Raw genomic sequence first — 20,325 nt, forward strand, 5'->3', positions numbered from 1 at the left:
GCCAAGCCAAGCCAAGCCGAGTGGGAAAAATGCCGTCCGGATCACGTCTGAGTTGCAACTGAACAAATCCCCGTCGGCTGCAAAACGTGTGCTATGTAAAGATTATATGTGTTGTCCTCCCTTACCCCTATAAAGCATTGTTAGTTCCTTGTGAAACGAGTAACTGTAAATTGCTCAGAGCCAGCAGCTCTGCAAGGATTGAGCGATCAATAAATTGAAAGATTAGATTAGATTAAAGTGGGAGAAGCCGGGGAAGGCGGACGGAGGGAACGTGCGCCTTTAAAGAAATGCTAAAAACTGACTCAAAAAATATTTTAGGCAGACAATCTTGCGGGGCTGTGCATTTAAGTAAGGGGGCTGAGCCCGAAATAGCCCCACCGTAGTTACGGGCCTGCCCTCTCCATTTCTTTGGTCAATCCACGGAGGGGGTCAAGTGTACAGGGGTAGGAGGCACAGGCCAATGCGACTTGCAGTGATTAGGGATGCGTGCAGCGGATGGCCTCCAAAGACACATAGAGCAGGAGTGTGTGGTCTGCTGTGAATCTGCAAACCAATTTGCCCTGGAAAGGAGGGGGAGAATCAAGACAAAATCTGGCCGCCCGCCTACTCAACAGTGGCCTCACGGTCACAGCAGAGCCACAGCTCATACTTTGTAGATGTTAAAAAAGTGGATGGGAATGCTCCATGTGACGCTATCACCGGGCCGGGCTTCCTGATCTGTGAAAGGGAAAGTGATAAGGGAAAGTGCTTCAGCTCCACCTTTTTTGCCGCCCGCCCAGGAGGGCTGGAGCAACAACAACGTGCACGTGAAATGCTCTCTCAATCTCATCAGGAGTGGCCGCCTCTGTTTTTCTCGGCTTCCACCATTCGTTCCGCCAGTCGGCACACCCAAAACGATGGAAAGTGGACGTTTACGCAAACAGCCTGATAACTATGCTTCTATAGAGGCCCCTTGTTTTACTCAACACGCAATTTCTTTCTCTTCCTCCTGTCCGTCTGACAGGAGTGCCTGGACCAGAACCAAAGGGACTCCTGATCTGTGGCCAGCCACTAGAGACGACCACTCCCAAGGCTGACGTATTCCCTCTTCCCAGGCTACAGCACAGCGTCACCCTCTTAGGCAGTTCGCTGATTCTCACTGGCCAGGCCAGAAAGCGAGAAGTGCTTCTGGGCGTTTTTTCCCCTGGGCAGCTGCCAGGTTCTGGTCTTATCTGTGGGTGGAACTAATGTCCCTGTGATTATGTTAAAGGCCTCTTTTTCTTTGCTAAACGCAGCCACTCGGAGCTGCTCTTCTGAGGGAACAAGCAGCGTAGGGGAAAGGGGCATTTTAAATCCTTCCCACCCCGTGCTGTTTTGGTGTGAGCCACTTTTACTGCAGCTGGGGGGAGGGGGGGAGTTACAAATAGTTGTGTGTTTCTCACCACCACCCCCAGCAGCGGCAAAAGCAGCTTGGGGTAGTGTTTTTCCGGGAGGGAAACAGCATGGGAGGGACCGGCTAAAAAGCTCCTTTCCCACTGTGCCGCCTGTCCCCTTAACGGCAGTCCCGGAAGATGCATTTGGCAAAGAAAATTTAAAAAGGCTTTTAAAAGAATCACAGTCACATTAAGCTTCCCTCAGAAAGAAAGGAAAAGAAATATATTTTAAGGCAATTACAGAACAACACATAATGTGCAATTTTGCCCCGTATGGCTTGTCAAATGCCGTCTAAGCCCCTGGCAAATTCTTGCTCTCTTACTGAGTTCCTCTCTCTTCCCTCCAGCACTGCTTTTGTCTCCTCCTAGCTGCGGTGGCTCAAGTGGTTAATACGCTGAACTGCAGGCTGTGGAAGGTCAGTAGTTCAGCAGTTCGAGACCCGAGGTGCCGCATGACGGAGTGAGCTCCCGTCTCTAGTGCCAGCTCCTGCCAACCTAGCAATTCGAAAGCAAGAAATTGCAAGTAGATAAATAGGGACCACTTCGGTGGGAAGGTAACAGCGTTCCGTGTGCCTTGGTGTTTAGTCATACCGGCCACATGACCATGGAAACGCCTTTGGACAGCGCTGGCTCTTCAGCTTTGAAACGGAGATGAGCACCATAACCCTAGAGTCGGACTCGACTGGCTTTCGAGCAAGGGAAACCTTTACCTTTACCCTGATCCAAAAAATTTTTCCCCTCAAGCTCCTGGCTCATTCTGCTGCACGTGCCTCCCATGTATTTCTGACCACCTGCTCTCTGGCATGATCACAGACTCTTCTATGCTCTCAACTTCGGCAACAAATTAAATTTATGGGTAGTCTTATATTAAAATGCTAGCCCGTGTGACAAAATCTAACTTGACAGGTCTCTGACAGGACTTTTGTAAACGGTTATCGTCAGCCATCGTATCTGGTGGTGGGATCTTACCACTCCAGATGGTTTTCTACAAACGCTGACATGGGGCTGATCTGTACAGTGTACGTGTCGTTGGCGGAATATTCAAACAGGCCGTAGTAGGGGTTGAAGAGCTCCTGAGACAGAAGGAAGAAAAACTCCCGGGATGGGCCGCTGTAGTCCAGGCTGAAAAAGAAAACACAGGAAATTTCACAACACGAGGAACTGCTAAGCCTATGAAAGAAAGTGTTTTTTAAACACGCTTGGTGACCAGATTTTAACTCTTCTCAGAGTCCTGTAGAAAGAGCTGGAATGAAGCTCTGTCTGGTTGAAAATTCCCTGGATTCAAGAATTAAACCCAAGTTTTAATTTCTTCCTGTAAAGCACTGCAAATTGTAAATGCCCTTCGTTTTTTTTAAAAACTTGCAATTTTTTCGTTTTATGGTTTGCTCCCTTTACCTTCCCCCACCTTTGCATCTGTTTATGAACGTACATGCGAGCAATGGACATAAGACACAGCAGAAGTGGCTGCAAAACTAATGGCAACCCCTGGCGGTCTCCCCTTAACTTTCCTTCCCTCATTTTGAGCTCTCCCACAGAACCACAGCTGTTAACACTCCAAGGCTCAATCTACACATGCAGTGACTGGTGTGGGATGTACCAAAAACCCCAATGTGAATGATGCTCCACGTAGGAAAGCTATTTCTGTGACCAATTCGCCATGAGTTCTACATAGGAGAGAGAAAAGTTAAGGAGGGAATTGCACTGGCACACACGGATGCTTTTGCATCTCTGTCTTTTGAAATACACAGGGAAACCACCGTAGGCCTGAGGGCTACACATATGCCCTGGAGTTATGACACTTGTGACATGCTCCGCATTAGACCAGTCATGAAAATCACTGTCATTGCCTACAATGCTGAGGGCTCAGGGGGACCAGGTCCCCTTTACAGCATTGGGGGTGACATGATGACATCACTTCTGGTTTTGCACAGGAAGTGACGTGGCATGTCACTTCTCTGCCCTCAGGATCTCCTGGTGGGCCCCACAGGATCTCATGGCAGGTTATCAGCTGCAGGTGGCAATCCTATGAAGGGTAGAAATTCGCTTGATAAAAGCTCAGATTCAGCATCAGGTGACTGGGTTTTTTTTGTAACCTATTCTATTGGAAGTTCAATCCATATGGAACTGTTTAAGACAAAACAATTCTGACGGCGGTACTCGGCAAATCGGGGATGTCACAATCTGCAGTGCAGCCTTACAGCTACTTACCCTTCTTCTCCCACAAACGTGACGTAGAGTTTGTTCCTTTGGAGCTCCTTCCTCGAGTAGGCCATCACCTGATTAAAAGTGCCTTCCAGCAGATGATCACGCCGTATTATTAACCTGCACAGGGAAGAGGAATCACAAGCACGTGTGGGGAAAAAGGCTGAGACAATGAACAGGTTGTAATTATTATTACCATTTCTTGGGAACTGGTCACAGATCAAAATTATCCCAACTTAACAAAAAGGAGCTAGTCAGCTTCTTACCCAAAAATAAGGCTGTGTAAGCAGTGGTGGGAAACCAGCTTTGTCCCTTTATTAATTCTTCAGCGCACCATGTTAAGAGTTGCATGAGCACATCTTTCTCAAACAAGGAATAAAATGCTAGCACCTGCTGGCTCAATTAGGACATTGCACCAAGCCACAGTTTGCACAGAACTGACTTTTGCATCCAAATATTTTCAATTTCCGCACAGACAATGGGAGACCCGCGGTTTAGAGATTATTTTCTGCTTTGCTTTTTATTCAGCTTTTTGAAAGTTTTCAGAGAACTCTGGACCAACTGCCTTTTTATAGTAAAACTAAGCCTAAGTATTTATTTAAAACTTTTATATCCTGCCTTTCCCCAATGCCCAAGGCAGTTTACAAAGTGTAAAAGTACACAATTATAAAGCACGGTTAAAACACATAAATTAATATACACCAAAGGCCTGTAGAGAATATATGAAGAAGAGTTGGTTTTTATACACCGTCCTTCACTGCCTGAAGGAGTCTCAAAGCAGCTTACATTCACCTGCCTTTTCTCTCCCCACAACAGGCACCTTATGAGGTAGGTGGGGCTGAGAGAACTCTGAGAGAATGGTGACTGGCCCAAGGTCATCCAGCAGGATTCCTGAGGGAGGAGGAGTGGGGAATCAAACCTGGTTCTCCAGATCAGAATCCACCGCTCCTAAGTTAACCACTACACCATGCTGGTGGAAAGCTCTTTCCACACTGTAATGCCTGAACAGGCACAGCGAAAACATGTCCTGCAGTATGCCTTGGAGTTTAAATATTCATACAAAATTACATAAATATTCATACAGGCTACTGAAGCTTAAAAAGACTGCAAGAAAAGCCAACGGAAGTTGTATTTATTTTTCATGCACAACTCAAATATGATGGCTACATAGAGTCCCACCCTTTCAAGTTCTTTGCTTGTAGCAGCATTAGAAAGATCTGTGATGCTTCAATCAACACAGCACTTTTTGGACTGGGACGTCAGTCTTTTGGGGAATATTTGCTGTGCACCTTCTCAGCAAGGTTAGATGGAGCAAGTGAGTAATCAGCAGCCAGAGTTTCTGCTGGATCACGGCAGCATATTCTGCCAATTACGCTCATCTGGACTGAACTGCTTGGATTTCAGATCCATTCCCACAACAAAAGTGGTTTGAGGTAGAAGCCAAACTGAACTTAGAAGTCAGCCAGATCCCCTCCCCCAATGCTTTAGAAGAACAGGCTGGGGCATGATGTGCTTCTAGCTAACTCTTGGAAAAGGGCGTAGAGAGGGAAGCCAGCTGCCCAACCAGGAATGTGAGCTGCGCAACCCAGCAGCAGAAAATTACAGAGGTCAGATCTCAAAATATTCAGACAGCATGCAGTGAAATAGTGAGAATTAAAAAAAATAAAAATAAAAAGCTAGACAGAAGCCCTGGTTTTCATTAAACAGGGGTGAGTATATTGCTAATTTAATTCCAAGGAGAATGTGGCAGTTTGCAAAGTGGGAGCCCGTTAGTCCATTGTAGCAAAATAAAACAGAAGTCCAGTGGCGCCTTAAAGGTGAACAACTTTTATTTCAGTACGAGCTTTTGTGAGTCACAGCTCACTTCTTCAGGTGCTGAAAAAAATGTTGTTAATTGTTACGGCGCCACTGGAATTTTAAGGGCCAAACTACATGTTACACATTAATGCATCCACTGAACCTGATGGTGGCTTCTCCTAGGGAAAAACCTTTAGGAAGGTGCAGTTTTCAGCACAGAAACAGTAGAACATGGATGGAGCATGGATGGAACATTAATGATTTCCCTGCCCACCACACATTTGCTGAATCCGGTTTGGTGTAGTAGTTAAGAGCATGGACTCTAATCTGGGAGAACCGGGTTTGATTCCCAACTCCTCCACATGCAGCTGCTGGCGTTACCTTGGGTCAGTCACAGTTCTCCCAGAGCTGTTCTTGAAACAGCAGTTCTCAAAAGAGCTCTCTCAGCCTCACCTACCTCACAGAGTGTCTGTTGTGAGGAGGGGACGGGAAAGGGATTATAAAGCGCTCTGAGACTCCTTCGGGTAGAAGTGCAGAGTATAAATCCAATCCCCTCCTCTTCCTCCTCCTCCTCTCCAACATGCCAATCCTCATTTTTATTCCCCTGTGCCCTTTACACTGCAAACCTTCCTGACACAGAGATCTGTTTTTTTCATCTTTTACGTCTACAATGCTGTTACACGACTTGAACGTTCAGGACCAGGGAAAATAATAAACAACAGATTGAGACAAATCATAAATACTCACTTAATTTTACCTGGACCCTGGCCGTACCCTTTGGCTTCTAGTTTTCGGTAAAAATTGCGAAGCTTGGCTTCAAAATCTCTCCTGTACGGAGAAGGTGCTCTTGCGCTGGCTCGTTGCAAGCCTGAGAGAGAAAAACGGAAGATGATACTTGAAGTAGCATGGTTTCCTCTTGACTCACCGTTTACTAAGAAACCCTTGTTTTCAGTTTTATTGGGGGTCTTCTGCACAATCACCTTCAGAAAACAATGCATGTTTGTTGCCCACTTATAGTACACGGGGCTGTTTCAGATGCTCTGCAGTTCCTCTGCGATAACTGGCAGGAGCAGACGGAGCGGCTGGTGGCCAGGCTGGGATTGTGTGAAGCTGCCAGTTGAACAAACCAGGGCTTCTGGGGGCTATACACATGGCTGCTGTCATTTAAACAACTGCACTGGTGTGAACAGCAAGATCCATAGTGACTCTTGGAGGGTTTGTACCAAGCTTTCACACACACACACCCCCAATGCGTGGTGTCCTGCTTCCCTGCTGCAGTTTGGCCAAGCCTTCATGTTCATCCAAGGTTCCCTTCTGCTGCACGTTAAAGCATCCAGCAGCCCATTCCTTCTATGGACCCTCAGCATGTAGAGATTGGCCCCAAGCAGAAGCAGGCCTACACACAGAAGGTCTGGGAAAGAACAGGGATTGGATGCTCAACTGCACATCAGGGGGCTCGGAGAGCCAAACATTGTGCTGGCAGGCAAAAAATGCCCCCCTCCCAATGTCAATTCATCTCCTCTCTCCCTGTAATGTTTCCCTAGCCAGGATTTATTTATTTATTTATTTGCCGGGGGGGTGTGCATTTACATTTTTAAGGGGGCAGTTAAATTACAGTTAATTAAATTAATCTGAATGCCTGTCTTTAAAGGGGGCGGCTCCAGGCCTGTTTCTAGCCCTTCCTTTCAAGGGACAGGGCAGCGAGCGCATCAGTTCCTAGGGGAAAAACAGTTCCTAGGGAAAATGCCTTAGGAAGGCATTTAAAATGCCCCTTTGAGTCCCCTTCCACAGGGCAAGAAAGCTTACAAGGGCACTCAAGAAGGGCACTCTCCAACAAGCCCCCTTTCTGCTAGCCCAGTGCTGTTGTATACCACCTTGGTCTTGGTGAGTCTTTCAAAAGCATTCCCATGAGCCTTTGAGTTTAGAAAGGCTCACCATGATGACCTAGGTGGTCTACGGCAGGACTGGGGTAGCAGAAAGGGGGATTGTTGGTGATGTATTGAAGGTGCCAGTCTTGAGTGCCCTTCTTTGCTTTCTTGCCCTGCGGAAGGGAACTCAAGAGACATTTAAATGCCTTCTGAGCTGTCCTTTCCCAGGTCCCATGATGCCCCCCCCAATTCCATAGTGGGAGAGAGAGGGAAACCCGAGGGCAAGCTGCAGCGCTCTCACCCCAGCCTGGCTGCTGCCAGCAGCAGGGGGGTGTGGGTCTCTCCTCAAAAATAAGGTTTCTGGCATAGCTATTTGTGGGGCGTGGCTTATAATTAAGGGTGCGGGGCCCCAGAATGCCCCACCGTAGCGACGCGCCTGCAGTCTAGCCTTTTCTGGATGTGACCTTCGAGGATATCCAACTGCACAGACTGGGAGTGCACACCACCTGCGAGTCTCCTGATATGTGCCGTCACCAAGTTGTCTGAGTAGGTGAACCGTGTAAAGCTGAAAATACGTGCAAGTGCCCTGTTCAGATGACATGGCAACCATGCATCTCAGGAAGGCTGAGGTAGTGCACGTTCCCAATACTCATGGCTCGATACCCTCAAACGTAATGTCTGACACCACTCCCCCCCCCTTAATTACATTGCCCTGTTCAGATGACATGGCAACCATGCATCTCAGGAAGGCTGAGCTAGTGCACGTTCCCAATACTCATGGCATGATACCCTCAAATGTAATGTCTGAAGAAGGCTAACATAGCAATGTCACATCATGGGTGACACCACTCCCCCCCCCTTAATTACATTTTCTTCTTTTTGTGAGGTCTCGAAGAACTTGGTCTACAATAATGAAATCCCTTTGTTGTGACAGGGTTTGTGTGCGTGAGAGAAAGGCATTCTCCTAATGTGATCCTCTTAAGAGCCAATCTTGGACCATTTGGGAGTCATTTCGCTATGAAGCCAACAACCTGAAAGCAGTGGATTCCTCCTCTGCAAACAAATTCTGTGTTAATTTAGGATAAGTGAACAGGAGCCGTGAAATCCTATTTTCCTCATCTGGTTCAGAAGAAACAGTGTATTTAAAAAAAAAAAAAGCCACTAGTATTTGGCAGAATGCCCTCCACGGAAAGGTTAAATATCAAGTATGTCTTGATAGTAGGGAAAACAACAATGTGGGTTCATGTGTAGCTAGAGAACAGCAGGCTCCTCATAATCTGTTCTGGAAAATAGGAAGGTGTAATTAAACCCTGAAGAAGCAGAAACCCTTGTGAAGCTTCTTTTATGCTGGCAGATTTTTATATACCACACAACAGAGGGCAATTTCAGGAGGACAGACTCATTGGTCTGCAGGGGAAGAGTTAGGTTCTTGGCCAGTAGCATCTTAGAGGCCAACGGGATTTTCAAGGTATAAGGTTCGAGAGTCAGAGCTTCCTTCAGTTATCTGCGGAAAGGAGTTTTGATACTCAAAAGATTATACCCTGAAAATCTTGCGCTACTGGACTGGAATCTAACAGCAGGCAATGTTGATCATAAGAACATAAGAAGAGCCCTGCTGGATCAGACCAGTAGTCCATCTAGTCCAGCATCCTGTCTCACACAATGGCCAATCAGTTCCTCTGGAGGGCCAACAACAGGGCAGAAAGGCCAAGGCCTTCCCTTGATATGAACATAAAAAGAGCCCTGCTGGATCAGACCAGTGGTCCATCTAGTCCAGCATCCTGTCTCACACAATGGCCAATCAGTTCCTCTGGAGGGCCAACAACAGGGCAGAAAGGCCAAGGCCTTCCCTTGATAAGAACATAAGAAGAGCCCTGCTGGATCAGACCAGTGGTCCATCTAGTCCAGCACCCTGTCTCACACAATAGCCCATCAGTTCCTTTGGAGAGCCAACAACAGGTCATAGAGGCCGAGGCCTTCCCTGATAAGAGCACAAGAAGAGCCCTGCTGGATCAGACCAATAGACCATCTAGTCCAGCATCCTGTCTCACACAGTAGCCAATCAATTCCTCTGGAGGGCCAACCATAGGGCAAAGAGGCCGACGCCTTCCCCCAACGTTGCTTCCTGGCTCTGAGATTCAGAGGATGGCAAAGAACCTTTTTTGGGGAAAGGTCCTGTTTTCCACTCAGTTTCCATATTCACTGCCAAAGCACTGAGGAATTCTGACTATTGCTTAGGATGACTTCTAACAGGAAATTCCAGTCCCTAGAGGCAAACCATGGAAACCACCCCAAGTGTCTGATGAATCCTCTCTGGATGAAGAGTTTTCAGGTGGTCCCCTTCATACTTCTGGATCTTCTGCAGGTGCCAACCGGCAAATGGGCAAAATCAACAGCTGCCCATACACGCACCTTCTCTGTTGCCCCCACGTTATGGAACAGCCGGCCCAAGGAGGTCCGGAAGGCTCCCACTCTCAAGGCTTTCCACAAACTAAAACTGAATAATTCAAGAGGGCTTTTCTATTCAAGGGATAGAGCTTCACAATTCACAAAGTAACCTGGAAAAATTATTAGGGATTGTGATCTATATTACTAAGAACATAAGAACATAAGAGAAGCCAATGTTGGATCAGGCCAATGGTCCATCCAGTCCAACACTGTCACACAGTGGCCAAAAATACCAGGTGCCATCAGGAGGTCCACCAGTGGGGGCAGGACACTAGAAGCCTTCCCACTGTTGCCCCCCCCAAGCACCAAGAATACAGAGCATCACTTGCCCCAGACCGAGAGTTCCTATCTATACCTTGTGGCTAATAGCCACTGATGGACCTCTGCTCCATATGTTTATCCAGTTCCCTCTTGAAGCTGTCCGTGCTTATAGCTGCCACCATGTTCTGTGGCAGTGAATTCCATGTGTTAATCCCTCTTTGGCTGAAGAAGTACTTCCTTTCATCTGTTCTAACCCAACTGCTCAGAAATACTGAGTATCCTTGACACAAATGTGTGCTTAAAAAATCAGGTAAATGTGTAGAAGAAAAAGGAAATGTACTCTTCACGCTTAGGAGTCCCTTTTCCAGACAGAGGGCCACCCTAGTGGGCAATCCATATGCCTGGTTAATCTTGAAAATGTCAATGTTATGAGTATTCAAAGAACAGTGCTCTCCTGAGGCCACTTCCAGAGATCTGGAATGTCTAATTCATAAAGTATAGCAATCCCCCATGACAGCTAAAACCCCTGACTAGTAATACAATCTGACTCTGCATGTAGTTCGCAAGAATAATATTTGTATTGTTGTAGTAATTTCTATTTCTTGGTCTTTAAGATAAAATGAGGGCAAAATTTTACTTTGTGACGCTGTCTATTTGACAGGAAGAATATCATTTCACTGTATTCACTCAGCAACAACTTACACTAAGGCAGTCACAGGAAATTGTTCTGCTTTGTATCTTGTCATGTAGGAACGTTCAATATGAATGTCTATTTGCACATTTCTATCACTGGAGAGAAAAAATATGTATAGCCAGTTGAGAGAGAAGATTAGGGCCATTTCCACATGGCTATCTGCCTCAGGTTCAATGTTGTCAGGAAGCGGCTTTTTCCCCTCTTCCCCATACACTGCCAGCTTTCCCCTGATCTTTCTTAAACCTGCTTAGCTGCAAAATTTTGGGTAAAGCCTGGATGGCTGCACTGTGAGTGAGGACAACTGATTTTCTCAACTACATGGCAGCCATTTTATCTGGCTCCCTCCCGGTGGCAGCCATTTTCTCCCCCCACCACCAGGGGGAATCCCGCCATGTAGAAGCTCCATCGTTGCCGTGCTGTATCAGCAGCCGTACCAGCAAAGGGAAACCACACAAGTCTGTGCCCTTGTGGAAACCACCTACAAGACAGCATCCCACCCCCCAGTAACTTTTTGCTTTAGACAGGAGAAAAGAATCTCGACATGGAGCAGTTGGGTCCTTTACCTGGAGAGTTCTGAGGTGATGAGCACGGCGAACAGCGAGGGGAGAAGCTGTACCCAGGGTGGAAGGCTGCTTGGAGGGGAATGTAGGACATAATATCTTCTTCAAAAAGGCTGACAAGAGAGAGAAAGGGGGGAAATATTTTGTTTAATTACTGTACAAGAATGTCGTTTGGGTGAATTGTGAACCACAAGTCGCCTCATTAGGTCTTTGACAGTATGTACAGATACGATTTTTAATCCACTACACAGACACACACATCCCTCCTCTGGTTATTCTGTTGGGTAGCGGCGACTATATTGCAGCTCTTAGCATGCATGGATATTTCTCTGAGTTAGGGTTGTGTTTGTTGCATAGCACAAGAAACTGTTTTTGAAAGTAAGAGCTCAGAATCTGAACTAAAGGAGTGACACCAGTTGCTGTCGACGTCATTACCTCAGTAATATTACTAAATCTGCATCACAGGATAATTTTTCAAGCCCATGTGTACCCTCTGTTCGAATGTAGTGGATCTTCTCCCTGGAAAGCGGGCAACACAAAAAAGAGGTTGTAGTACTAGAAAGCAAAAACAAATATTTTCCTTTTGCCCACTACTTCCATTTATCCCAGAAAAGGAAATAACAAAAATCTGGCACGCAAACAACTTCTATAAATTACATCTATCTTTTGATCTGAATGATTTGTGCTGTATTGTGTTGGTAGCAGCAAAGCCTTTGGCACCAACTGGCTGAGCCGGTTTACAAACATTTGTACTTCTCAAGGAAACAAAGTGGTCAGAAAGCTTGCAAGTCAGAGTCTGGGGAAGGAGAGAAAATCTGTCAGAGAATCAAGAGAAAATTGTTAGTCTGCTGAGAATTCACCGTGCTTCAGGAGAATCAGGAGATACTCTGTGAAGCGGGATGAAGACTAGAACAGGACCCATGAAGGTAAAGAAGATAAGGAGCTAGAAAGGGTGTATAGAGTGGGAAATTGGAAGAGAAACAGAAAACTTAGGGAAGGTTTGGAATTTCCGCTAACGGAAGGCACGTCCCCAAAGAACTTTCCTCCCTCCCTCTTCCCCCTGATTTTGTGGCTGGCTCTGCCTCCTGTGGTAGACATCTTGTGGCAGTGCCTGCGGTAGACATGGTGTGTCAGAATGCCAAAGGTGCCCACAGGCTCAAAAAGATTGGGGGACGGCTGACTTAGAACACAAGGTCTTCAGCTGTTCTTGTCTTCTTACTTGCTGTTCAGATAATTCTACTTGTAAACACTTTTCTCTGTTCTTAGACATCTTTTTTTTTAAGTCCTATTGGAAACACGAAGAAGTTATTATGAGCCGTTGGTTTTTTTACCAGTCTAACTACTACATATTTATTCTGCCTTTCTTCCAAGCTGATAGAATACAACCACAAACAGACCAACACCTGTAATAACTCACTATAAAGGACCCAGTCCAAGTACAAAACATAAGGTATTGTTCAAAAAATATCTTTCTACATAGTTTTCTTCATACAAAAACCTTACAAGGAGACACAGTCTCAGGAAGTGGAACACCAAAGCAACACCAATCATTAGGGTAATATGGGATTTAAACTGTCGGACTTTATTTTGGAATTGTTTGCCTAAGCACAAGATATTGGACAGTATATATAGTGTTCTTAAACCTACGGTGCTTTGGTGTTCCACATCCTGAGACTGTGTCTCCTTGTAAGGTTTTTGTATGAAGAAAACTATGTATGCAGGGCTATTTTTGGGCAGGAACGCACAGGAACGGAGTTCCGGCTGGCTCCTGAGTTGGCCACACCCAGCAGGAACTCATTAGCATAACAGGCCACACCCAACAGCAGAAACTCATTAGAACTGGCTACATTAGGGGTGTGTGGCTGGATGACCACACTTCTGGTAACATGGGGGTGCGGCCTAATATGCTAATGTGCTGTGCTGTCAAGGGTGTGGCCTAATATGCTAATGAGTGTCTGCTGTTGGGTGTGGCCTATTATGCTAATGAGTTCCTGCTGGGCTTTTTCTACAAAAAAAGCCCTGCATGTATGTATGTATGTACTTAATTTTTATCCCACCCTCCCTTGTCAAAAGCAGGCTCAGGGTGGCTCACACAAAATTTTGTAAACAAGTAAAACAGAAAAGTGCATAAAATATAGATATAGATACAAATATAAAAACACTATCTAAAGTGCTAGTACAAGTCCTGTGATGATGGCGAGGCGTTAGTACCACCAACATGAAGTACAGACAGCAGACATCATAGAGATATGTTTTTGAATACCAACTTATGTTTTGTACAACACTTGGGTTGGGTCCTTTATAGTGAGCTACCACCTGGAGGTCGGCAAACCCGAAGTAGAAAAGTGGCTAACATTATTTTTGACTGTAATGTGAAAGGTAGTGTTGGCTGGTCACTAATTCATATACACAACGTTGCTTTAAAAATTTAAAAGTGGCTAACGTTAGCTATGGCTACAGAGTAATGTGTACACAGAGCCAGCTCAAGGATATTTGATGCCCAGCAGGCTCAGGGTGGCTCACACAAAATTTTGTAAACAAGTAAAACAGAAAAGTGCATAAAATATAGATACAAATATAAAAACACTACCTAAAGTGCTAGTACAAGTCCTGTGATGATGGCGAGGCGTTAGTACCATCAACACGAAGTACAGACAGCAGACGTCATAGAGATATGTTTCTGAATACCAACTTATGTTTTGTACAACACTTGGTTTGGGTCCTTTACAGTGAGCTACCACCTGGAGGTCGGCAAACCCAAAGTAGAAAAGTGGCTAACATTATTTTTGAAGGTTCGCCACCACTGCCCTAGGTGAATGACTCCACACCCACCCCCCATGGAAGGAGGGAGGGAGGGAGGGATGGAGCAGGCTCACCACGGGCCGCCCACCCGGGCTGTGGACACTGCCTGGGGCTGTTGCTGGCCACCAGTGCAGTGGGTGGGCAGGAAGAGTGGCAACCTGGCTGGTTTTGGTGCCCCTGGGTGATCCTGTTGGATTTTCAAGTTGCTACACTTCAGTCATTACAGAGTTAGTTTTTTTTTTTCAGGAAACAGGATGTTGCGTTACATAATGTATTCCGCGGCGGGAAAGTTTGAGGGAGCTGCTTAGTCTAATGAAGTGACCTGTAGCTTTTGTATTGGTCAACCAACAACTTGTTTGTGGAAATGCTTTGATCTAGCATTAATGTATTCACAAGGTTTTGCCATAGGTTCGCCACCACTGCCCTAGGTGAATGACTCCACGCCCACCCCCCATGGAAGGAGGGAGGGAGGGATGGAGCAGGCTCACCACGGGCTGCCCACCCGGGCTGTGGGCACAGCCTGGGCTGCTGCTGGCCACCAGTGCAGTGGGTGGGCGGGAAGAGTGGCAACCTGGCTGATTTGGGTGCCCCGGGGTGATCCTCTAAATGCACCTCATGGATGGGATGGCCCTGTTTGCCCTACAAATTGTTCTGAGATATTTCCCTGCAAAGAGCAATATGGCAAGAAATATGGTTCAGAGTCTCTGGGATGATTGAATCCATGATTAATGTGTTGTGCATCACAGAATGATGAGCCAGGGGGGGGGGGGGGGGGGATTCAGCCAAAATCAGATTTTTGCTGGCCACCAAGGACCCAAAATGAGAATTTTTAAAAATGACCTAAAAAAGAATGGATCGATAAATTATTCCTGCTAAATTGTCTCAGATTTGTAACGTTCAGGTCTGTTCTATGCTTTAAAAAAAGAGAGTTAAAATATATCTTGTTCTGTAATGGAATTCCTTTCTTTATAATTTAACAATGGCAATAAAACTTCTTAGCCACAGAAATGTGCATTTTTTAATATGACACTGATTTTACCCCGTTCTGTGGTTTTTGTTAGCAGACTGCCATCCCTGCCGAAGCAAACCGTGGTCCTCCACAGCTCAGGATTCTTTTGGTTGGCCCTCAGAGCTAAATAAGATCAGTCAAGAAAGCCACCAAAATATTTTGTGTAGTGGAAATGGGGACGGGGGGACTGGAAAGTCTTACTGGGACCATCTGGATAGTCTTTGTTACCATGATCTGTTAGGCAGGAGAATATATCGACTGCCTGGGCCTCACAAGAAAAGCTGGTAACTAGTGTGCCTCAGTGCCCTCACCTCCGCCTGCTGAGAATCTAGCACCGACCAGTACCATTTGTGACTTGCTGGAGAAGACTCTTGAGAGTCCCTTGGACTGCAAGAAGATCAAATCAGTCAATCCTAAAAGAAATCAACCCTGACTGTTCCCTGGAAGGCCAGATAATGAAACTGAAGCTCAAATACTTTGGCCACCAAATGAGAAGGGAGCACTCACAGGTCCAACACAGACCACCAGCGATGCATGACAGCTTGAACTGCATTTGGCTTGGTGGGTCACAAGCTGTGGCTCATATCTGTCTGCCAAGCACAAGAAATCCTCTGCCTATTAATGACTGGGGTTTCTTGTGCTCTTAAAAGCATCTTTCACACCTTGCTTTTTAATGTATAAAGTTCTGACACTATACAAAGTGACCGAAATGTTTGGGTTAGTCATCAACATTGCTCTTTGTACAGCTGCTTTCTCATTAGGCTTAAGAAAGGTTCCTTTGCCATCCTAAAGCCATGCTCATTCTCCAACCAATTAAAAAAAACCCCTGTCAAACCTTGCTATGCTATGCTTGCTTCAGCTGCCACTATGGTTGGGGGGAGGGCATTCCGAAATAAAGGAAATGGATAAACTAAATATGATATTGTTGAGGAAAGAAGAAAATGTGTTTAAAAAAAGATGGCAGAAACTAGATAGATGGATGGAAAAAATGTGTAAAGGAACTCCAAACATATGATCTATATTAAGATTTTGTTTTTTGTATTTTTGTTATGGAAAATAGATGAATAAACTATATATATAGAAAAGAGAGAGAGAGATAAGGAATAGCATGTGAAATTGGTGCAAGAGGTGCTGAAGGTTCTTTACAGTAACCACCTCTATGCAAAAACTGTCTAAGTGCGAGTTCCATAAGGAGGAGACAGAATTCTTGGGATACCTATGAACTGGTTATGGGAAGAGAGAGCCGATATGGTAGCCATCGCTGATTCAAGAACAACAAAACTAGCACTTATTATGAAATTGTTAACTGGTTTTTAATACTGTTTTAAATGGCCTACTGCATTGTTTTAAATGTTTTCTTGCTGATTTTATGTAAGCCGCCCTGAGCCGACCTTGGCTGGGAGGGCGGGGTAGAAATTTGAGGAATAAATAAATAAATAAATGTCGGATTTCTGGGAAAGGGTTGGGGATGGACCCTAAGAAAATCCAGGACATGGTGGGCTGGGAAGCCCCCCCTCAAGACGGCAATTACAATCCTTCTTAGGGTTCGCCAAATGACTACTGCCCCTTCATCCTCAACTTTGCACAAATGACTTTGTCTCTGAATGATTTATTAAAGACCAAAGGGGAGGGCCAGGAATGTAAAAAAGCAGGCAGCCGGGTAGATTGGTCTCTGGAGTGCCAGCAAGCTTTTGACAAACTGAGAGTCAGTTTGGTATAGTGGTTAAGTGCGCGGACTCTAATCTGGGAGAACCGGGTTTGATTCTGCACTCCTCCACTTGCACCTGGCTGGATGACCTCAGGCAAGCCATAGTTCTGTTAGAGCTGTTCTTGAAAAAAGAGCAGTTTCTGTCAGAGCTCTCTCAGCCCCACCTACCTCACAAGGTGTCTGTTGTGGTGAGGGGAAGGGAAAGGAGTTTGTAAGCCGGTCTGAGACACCTTTGGGTAGGGAAGGGCGGGGGATAAATCCAATATCTTCTTCTTCTTCTTACCTCTGAACAGGTGTTACATCACCCCGATGAAACTAAACAGTTCATTGTCCAAGTGGATGCCTTGGATGTGGCCAGAGGGGGGGCATCCTACACCCGCTTGCCTATGTTTTCTAGCACAGAATGAAACTGGGCAGTGTGAGACAAAGAGGCTGCATCAATTAAGCTCACCCTGCTGATGTGGAGAAATTGGCTGGAGGGGGCTTGGGTACCATTTGAGGTGTGGACAGATCATAAAAACTTAGAGGCCCCCCCAATCGCCTGAATGCCAATCAACAGTGTTGGGAGGAGTTCTTTTCAAAGTTTTGTTTCACGCTTAAGCACCTCCCTGGCAAGTCCAATTTCTTGGCCGATACTTTGTTATGCCTTCTTCAACACGCAAGCCAATGTGATGAGGCCATAGACACTATGCTCACTATACACTAACACTGGCAATAACACTGCTTTGTGGCCTATGACACATCAATGGAATACTCATTTCCCCTGCACGCCTCTCTTCCCTTCCCCCCACTGCAATCCCCTTTGACCCCCAGAAAGTTTATTTTTGAGGTCGAGGGAATCACATGGATGAAAAGCCATGGAAATTGAGGGGCTGCAGGGGGTGGAGGTTGGGGGTAAAACTGCTCCTCTGCCACTGTTCATCCACATGAAATCTGTAACACCAGGAATAAACACTGCACGGATTGAAAGGGACCAGGGGCAGGGAGAAGAATGTTCTGTGATCTTTGTAGGGTATAAGCCACCACATCTATGGAAATCTGTGCATGTTTCCCCTTGTGGGGCAAGCAACCCTTCAGGAGGAGGGCTTGAGATCAGGATACAACACAGGGATAAGCCCCTCCTCCGCCCTGAATTACAGCTCCACTCTAGATCCCACCCGCTCATGGCTACTTTCAGCATTTAAAACCGTGGGAGTTTCTGTTTTTGGACCTCCCATCTCACGTAGGACTTGACTGCAGGCTACGAGATACTATACCTGAGTGCAGGGTTTCTTGCCAAGCTTGGCTGACGCTCCTGCAGCATTTCGAAAATGTTCGGCTGGCGTAGGAATGCAACTATCTTGTCATTATATGCTGAAACAGAGGGGAGGGGAGGGGAACCCACAACACAATCAGAAAAATCTCAGTTTAGTTTAACAAGAAATGACACGTCCTTAGATTCTGAGAAATAAGCTGCTGACTAGGGTTCATCAAACGTGATACAGCAAATAGCATCTAGCGCATCCTAGGTATACATTTTAACAGAATAATCTATTCATGACCCATGCATAGTTCCATCTCTAATTCCAAAACTGTGTGGCATTGCATTACAGCGTGCTGTGAGAGAACAGGTAGTGTATTAAATCAAATTGTTAATGTATGCATTAAATAATGTATATGTTAAATGATGTCCACATTCACTATCTGCCCACCAAGATGGCTGATTGCCATGTCTGCACGTGTCACTGATCTAACCTTCAGTCCTTCCAGTTAGGACATGCACCCAGATCAGAGAGTCTGGGAGAAAGAAGAAGAGATTGGATTCATACCCCGCCCTTCCCTCGGAGTCTCAGAGCATCTTACAATCTTCTTCCCTTCCCCTCCCCACAACAGACACCCTGTGAGGTAGGTGGGGCTGAGAGAGCTCTTTCGTGGACTGCCCTTGAGAGAACAGCTCTGAGAGAACTTGTGACTGACCCAAAGTCACACCAGCAGCTGCATGTGGAGGAGTGGGGAATCAAACCCGGTTCTCCAGATTAGAGTCCAACACTCTTAACCACTACTGTGGGGGGGCGGCTGTGGGGGGCAGGCTGCTTATTCTTGCACATGCTCCCTCTGGCGTGTTCATAGAGAAGGCCAAATAAATTCCACCAGGTAAGGCCTAAGACTGTCCTGACTGGGATGGCTCAGGCTAGCCTAATCTCGAGAGAGTTCAGAAGCTGAGCAGGGTCAGGCCTGGTTAGTACTTGCACGGGAGACCATTGAGGAAATCCAGGGTTGCTACACAGAGCCAAGCAATGGCCAACCACCTCCGTTTGTTTCTTGCCTTGAAAACCCTACAGGAACACCGTTGAGTTGGCTGCAAGTGACAGTACCAGCCAACACCAAGCCCTAACACTGTGGGTGGGGAGCTCTCCTGATCCACTTTTTCAACCCAATGTATCATTTTAATGTGAATGTACAAGTGCTGATGGATCTATAGAAGGCCATCAATTCCAGCCTCCTGTTTCCCTCCATGCCCAATCAGATGCCAGTACAAGCAGCACTGGAAGAACAGGAGCCACCCACTGGTACTGACCCATAACAGCTGAACATGGAAGTTCTATTAGTCACCATGATCAAAAGCTCATGATGATCCCATCCTTCGGGAATTTGTCTAATAAGTATTTAAGATCATTGCCACATCTAGCATCAGCAAACTGCAGCATGTATCCAAGTTGCTTTCTCAGCCCAACCTACCTCACAGGGTTGTTGTGAGGACAATACAAAGGAGGGGACAGTGATCCTGAGCGTATAAGAAGGGTGGGATTAAAAAATGCAATGAACAAATAAAACGAAGCAATAACTCTATGGAGGATTCTTGGGTTAGGTTCTAGGTGTACACGGGGGTATTAGTGATTGGGATCTGGATTTAGATATTGAGAAAGAAATGTCATTCTATTTTCAAGATATTTAAAATGCAGATTATAAGAAACAACAGCCTCCTCAAATCACTGAACCTCCTGTGGCATGACTGGATTTAGGCTGAGCAATTAGCCAATGAAAACAGAGCCACAGAGCAGAGTAATTCTGATCCTTCACAAACCACTGGAGTGACACCATCCATTCCAGGGGAAGGTGGACTGTGTCCACATTGTTGGTAATTGCTCCTAAAAGACAGAAGTTGAATGGCTATCATACTTCTTAATTCCAGCCACTAATCTAGAGCTGTGCCTCTCTCTGGCCATGCATGGACACCCATTTATAAGGGCCAGAGAATTACGAAGCCCTTTTCATTCAGTGATGAGAAATTTCTGCAACAGGTTATCTCATCAACTCATCCAAAGGCAATAAGTAATACTCACCTAGAGGTAACGTCTCATGATGATGCTGACTTCGAATTGCTGTTACCAGGCTGTTGCCCGGTCGGGTCAACAGAGAAACTCCTCTGTTGCGAGAAACTTCTGATGCCTGGAATGAAAAAGAGGTATCGTTGCTAGTCATTATTTATTTTAAAAAAAAACAACAACAACACAACCCAGTGATGTCAATTTTTGAAATATGTTTTATTGACAAGTCATGCTTCTTGGCCAAGATTGTGCAGCC

The 20,325-nt window shown here is 45.9% G+C and overlaps 1 protein-coding gene across 1 annotated transcript in view; it reads right to left on the reverse strand.

The window, feature by feature from the left end:
* The window catches only part of HECW1 (HECT, C2 and WW domain containing E3 ubiquitin protein ligase 1), a gene marked incomplete at its 5' end in the record, with an annotated part of 168,454 nt that overhangs the window by 49,824 nt on the left and 98,305 nt on the right, over nt 1–20,325 (reverse strand). The window contains 7 exons of the mRNA XM_015424960.1: nt 2,382–2,534; nt 3,621–3,734; nt 6,159–6,279; nt 11,246–11,355; nt 11,678–11,761; nt 18,018–18,114; nt 20,085–20,190. Of these exons, the coding sequence (XP_015280446.1) occupies nt 2,382–2,534; nt 3,621–3,734; nt 6,159–6,279; nt 11,246–11,355; nt 11,678–11,761; nt 18,018–18,114; nt 20,085–20,190 (785 nt within the window). The remainder of the gene's footprint in view (nt 1–2,381; nt 2,535–3,620; nt 3,735–6,158; nt 6,280–11,245; nt 11,356–11,677; nt 11,762–18,017; nt 18,115–20,084; nt 20,191–20,325) is intronic.

This window comes from Gekko japonicus, unplaced genomic scaffold, assembly GCF_001447785.1.
Source record: "Gekko japonicus isolate JY-2015 unplaced genomic scaffold, Gekko_japonicus_V1.1 scaffold1918, whole genome shotgun sequence".
Classification (NCBI taxonomy): domain Eukaryota; kingdom Metazoa; phylum Chordata; class Lepidosauria; order Squamata; family Gekkonidae; genus Gekko; species Gekko japonicus.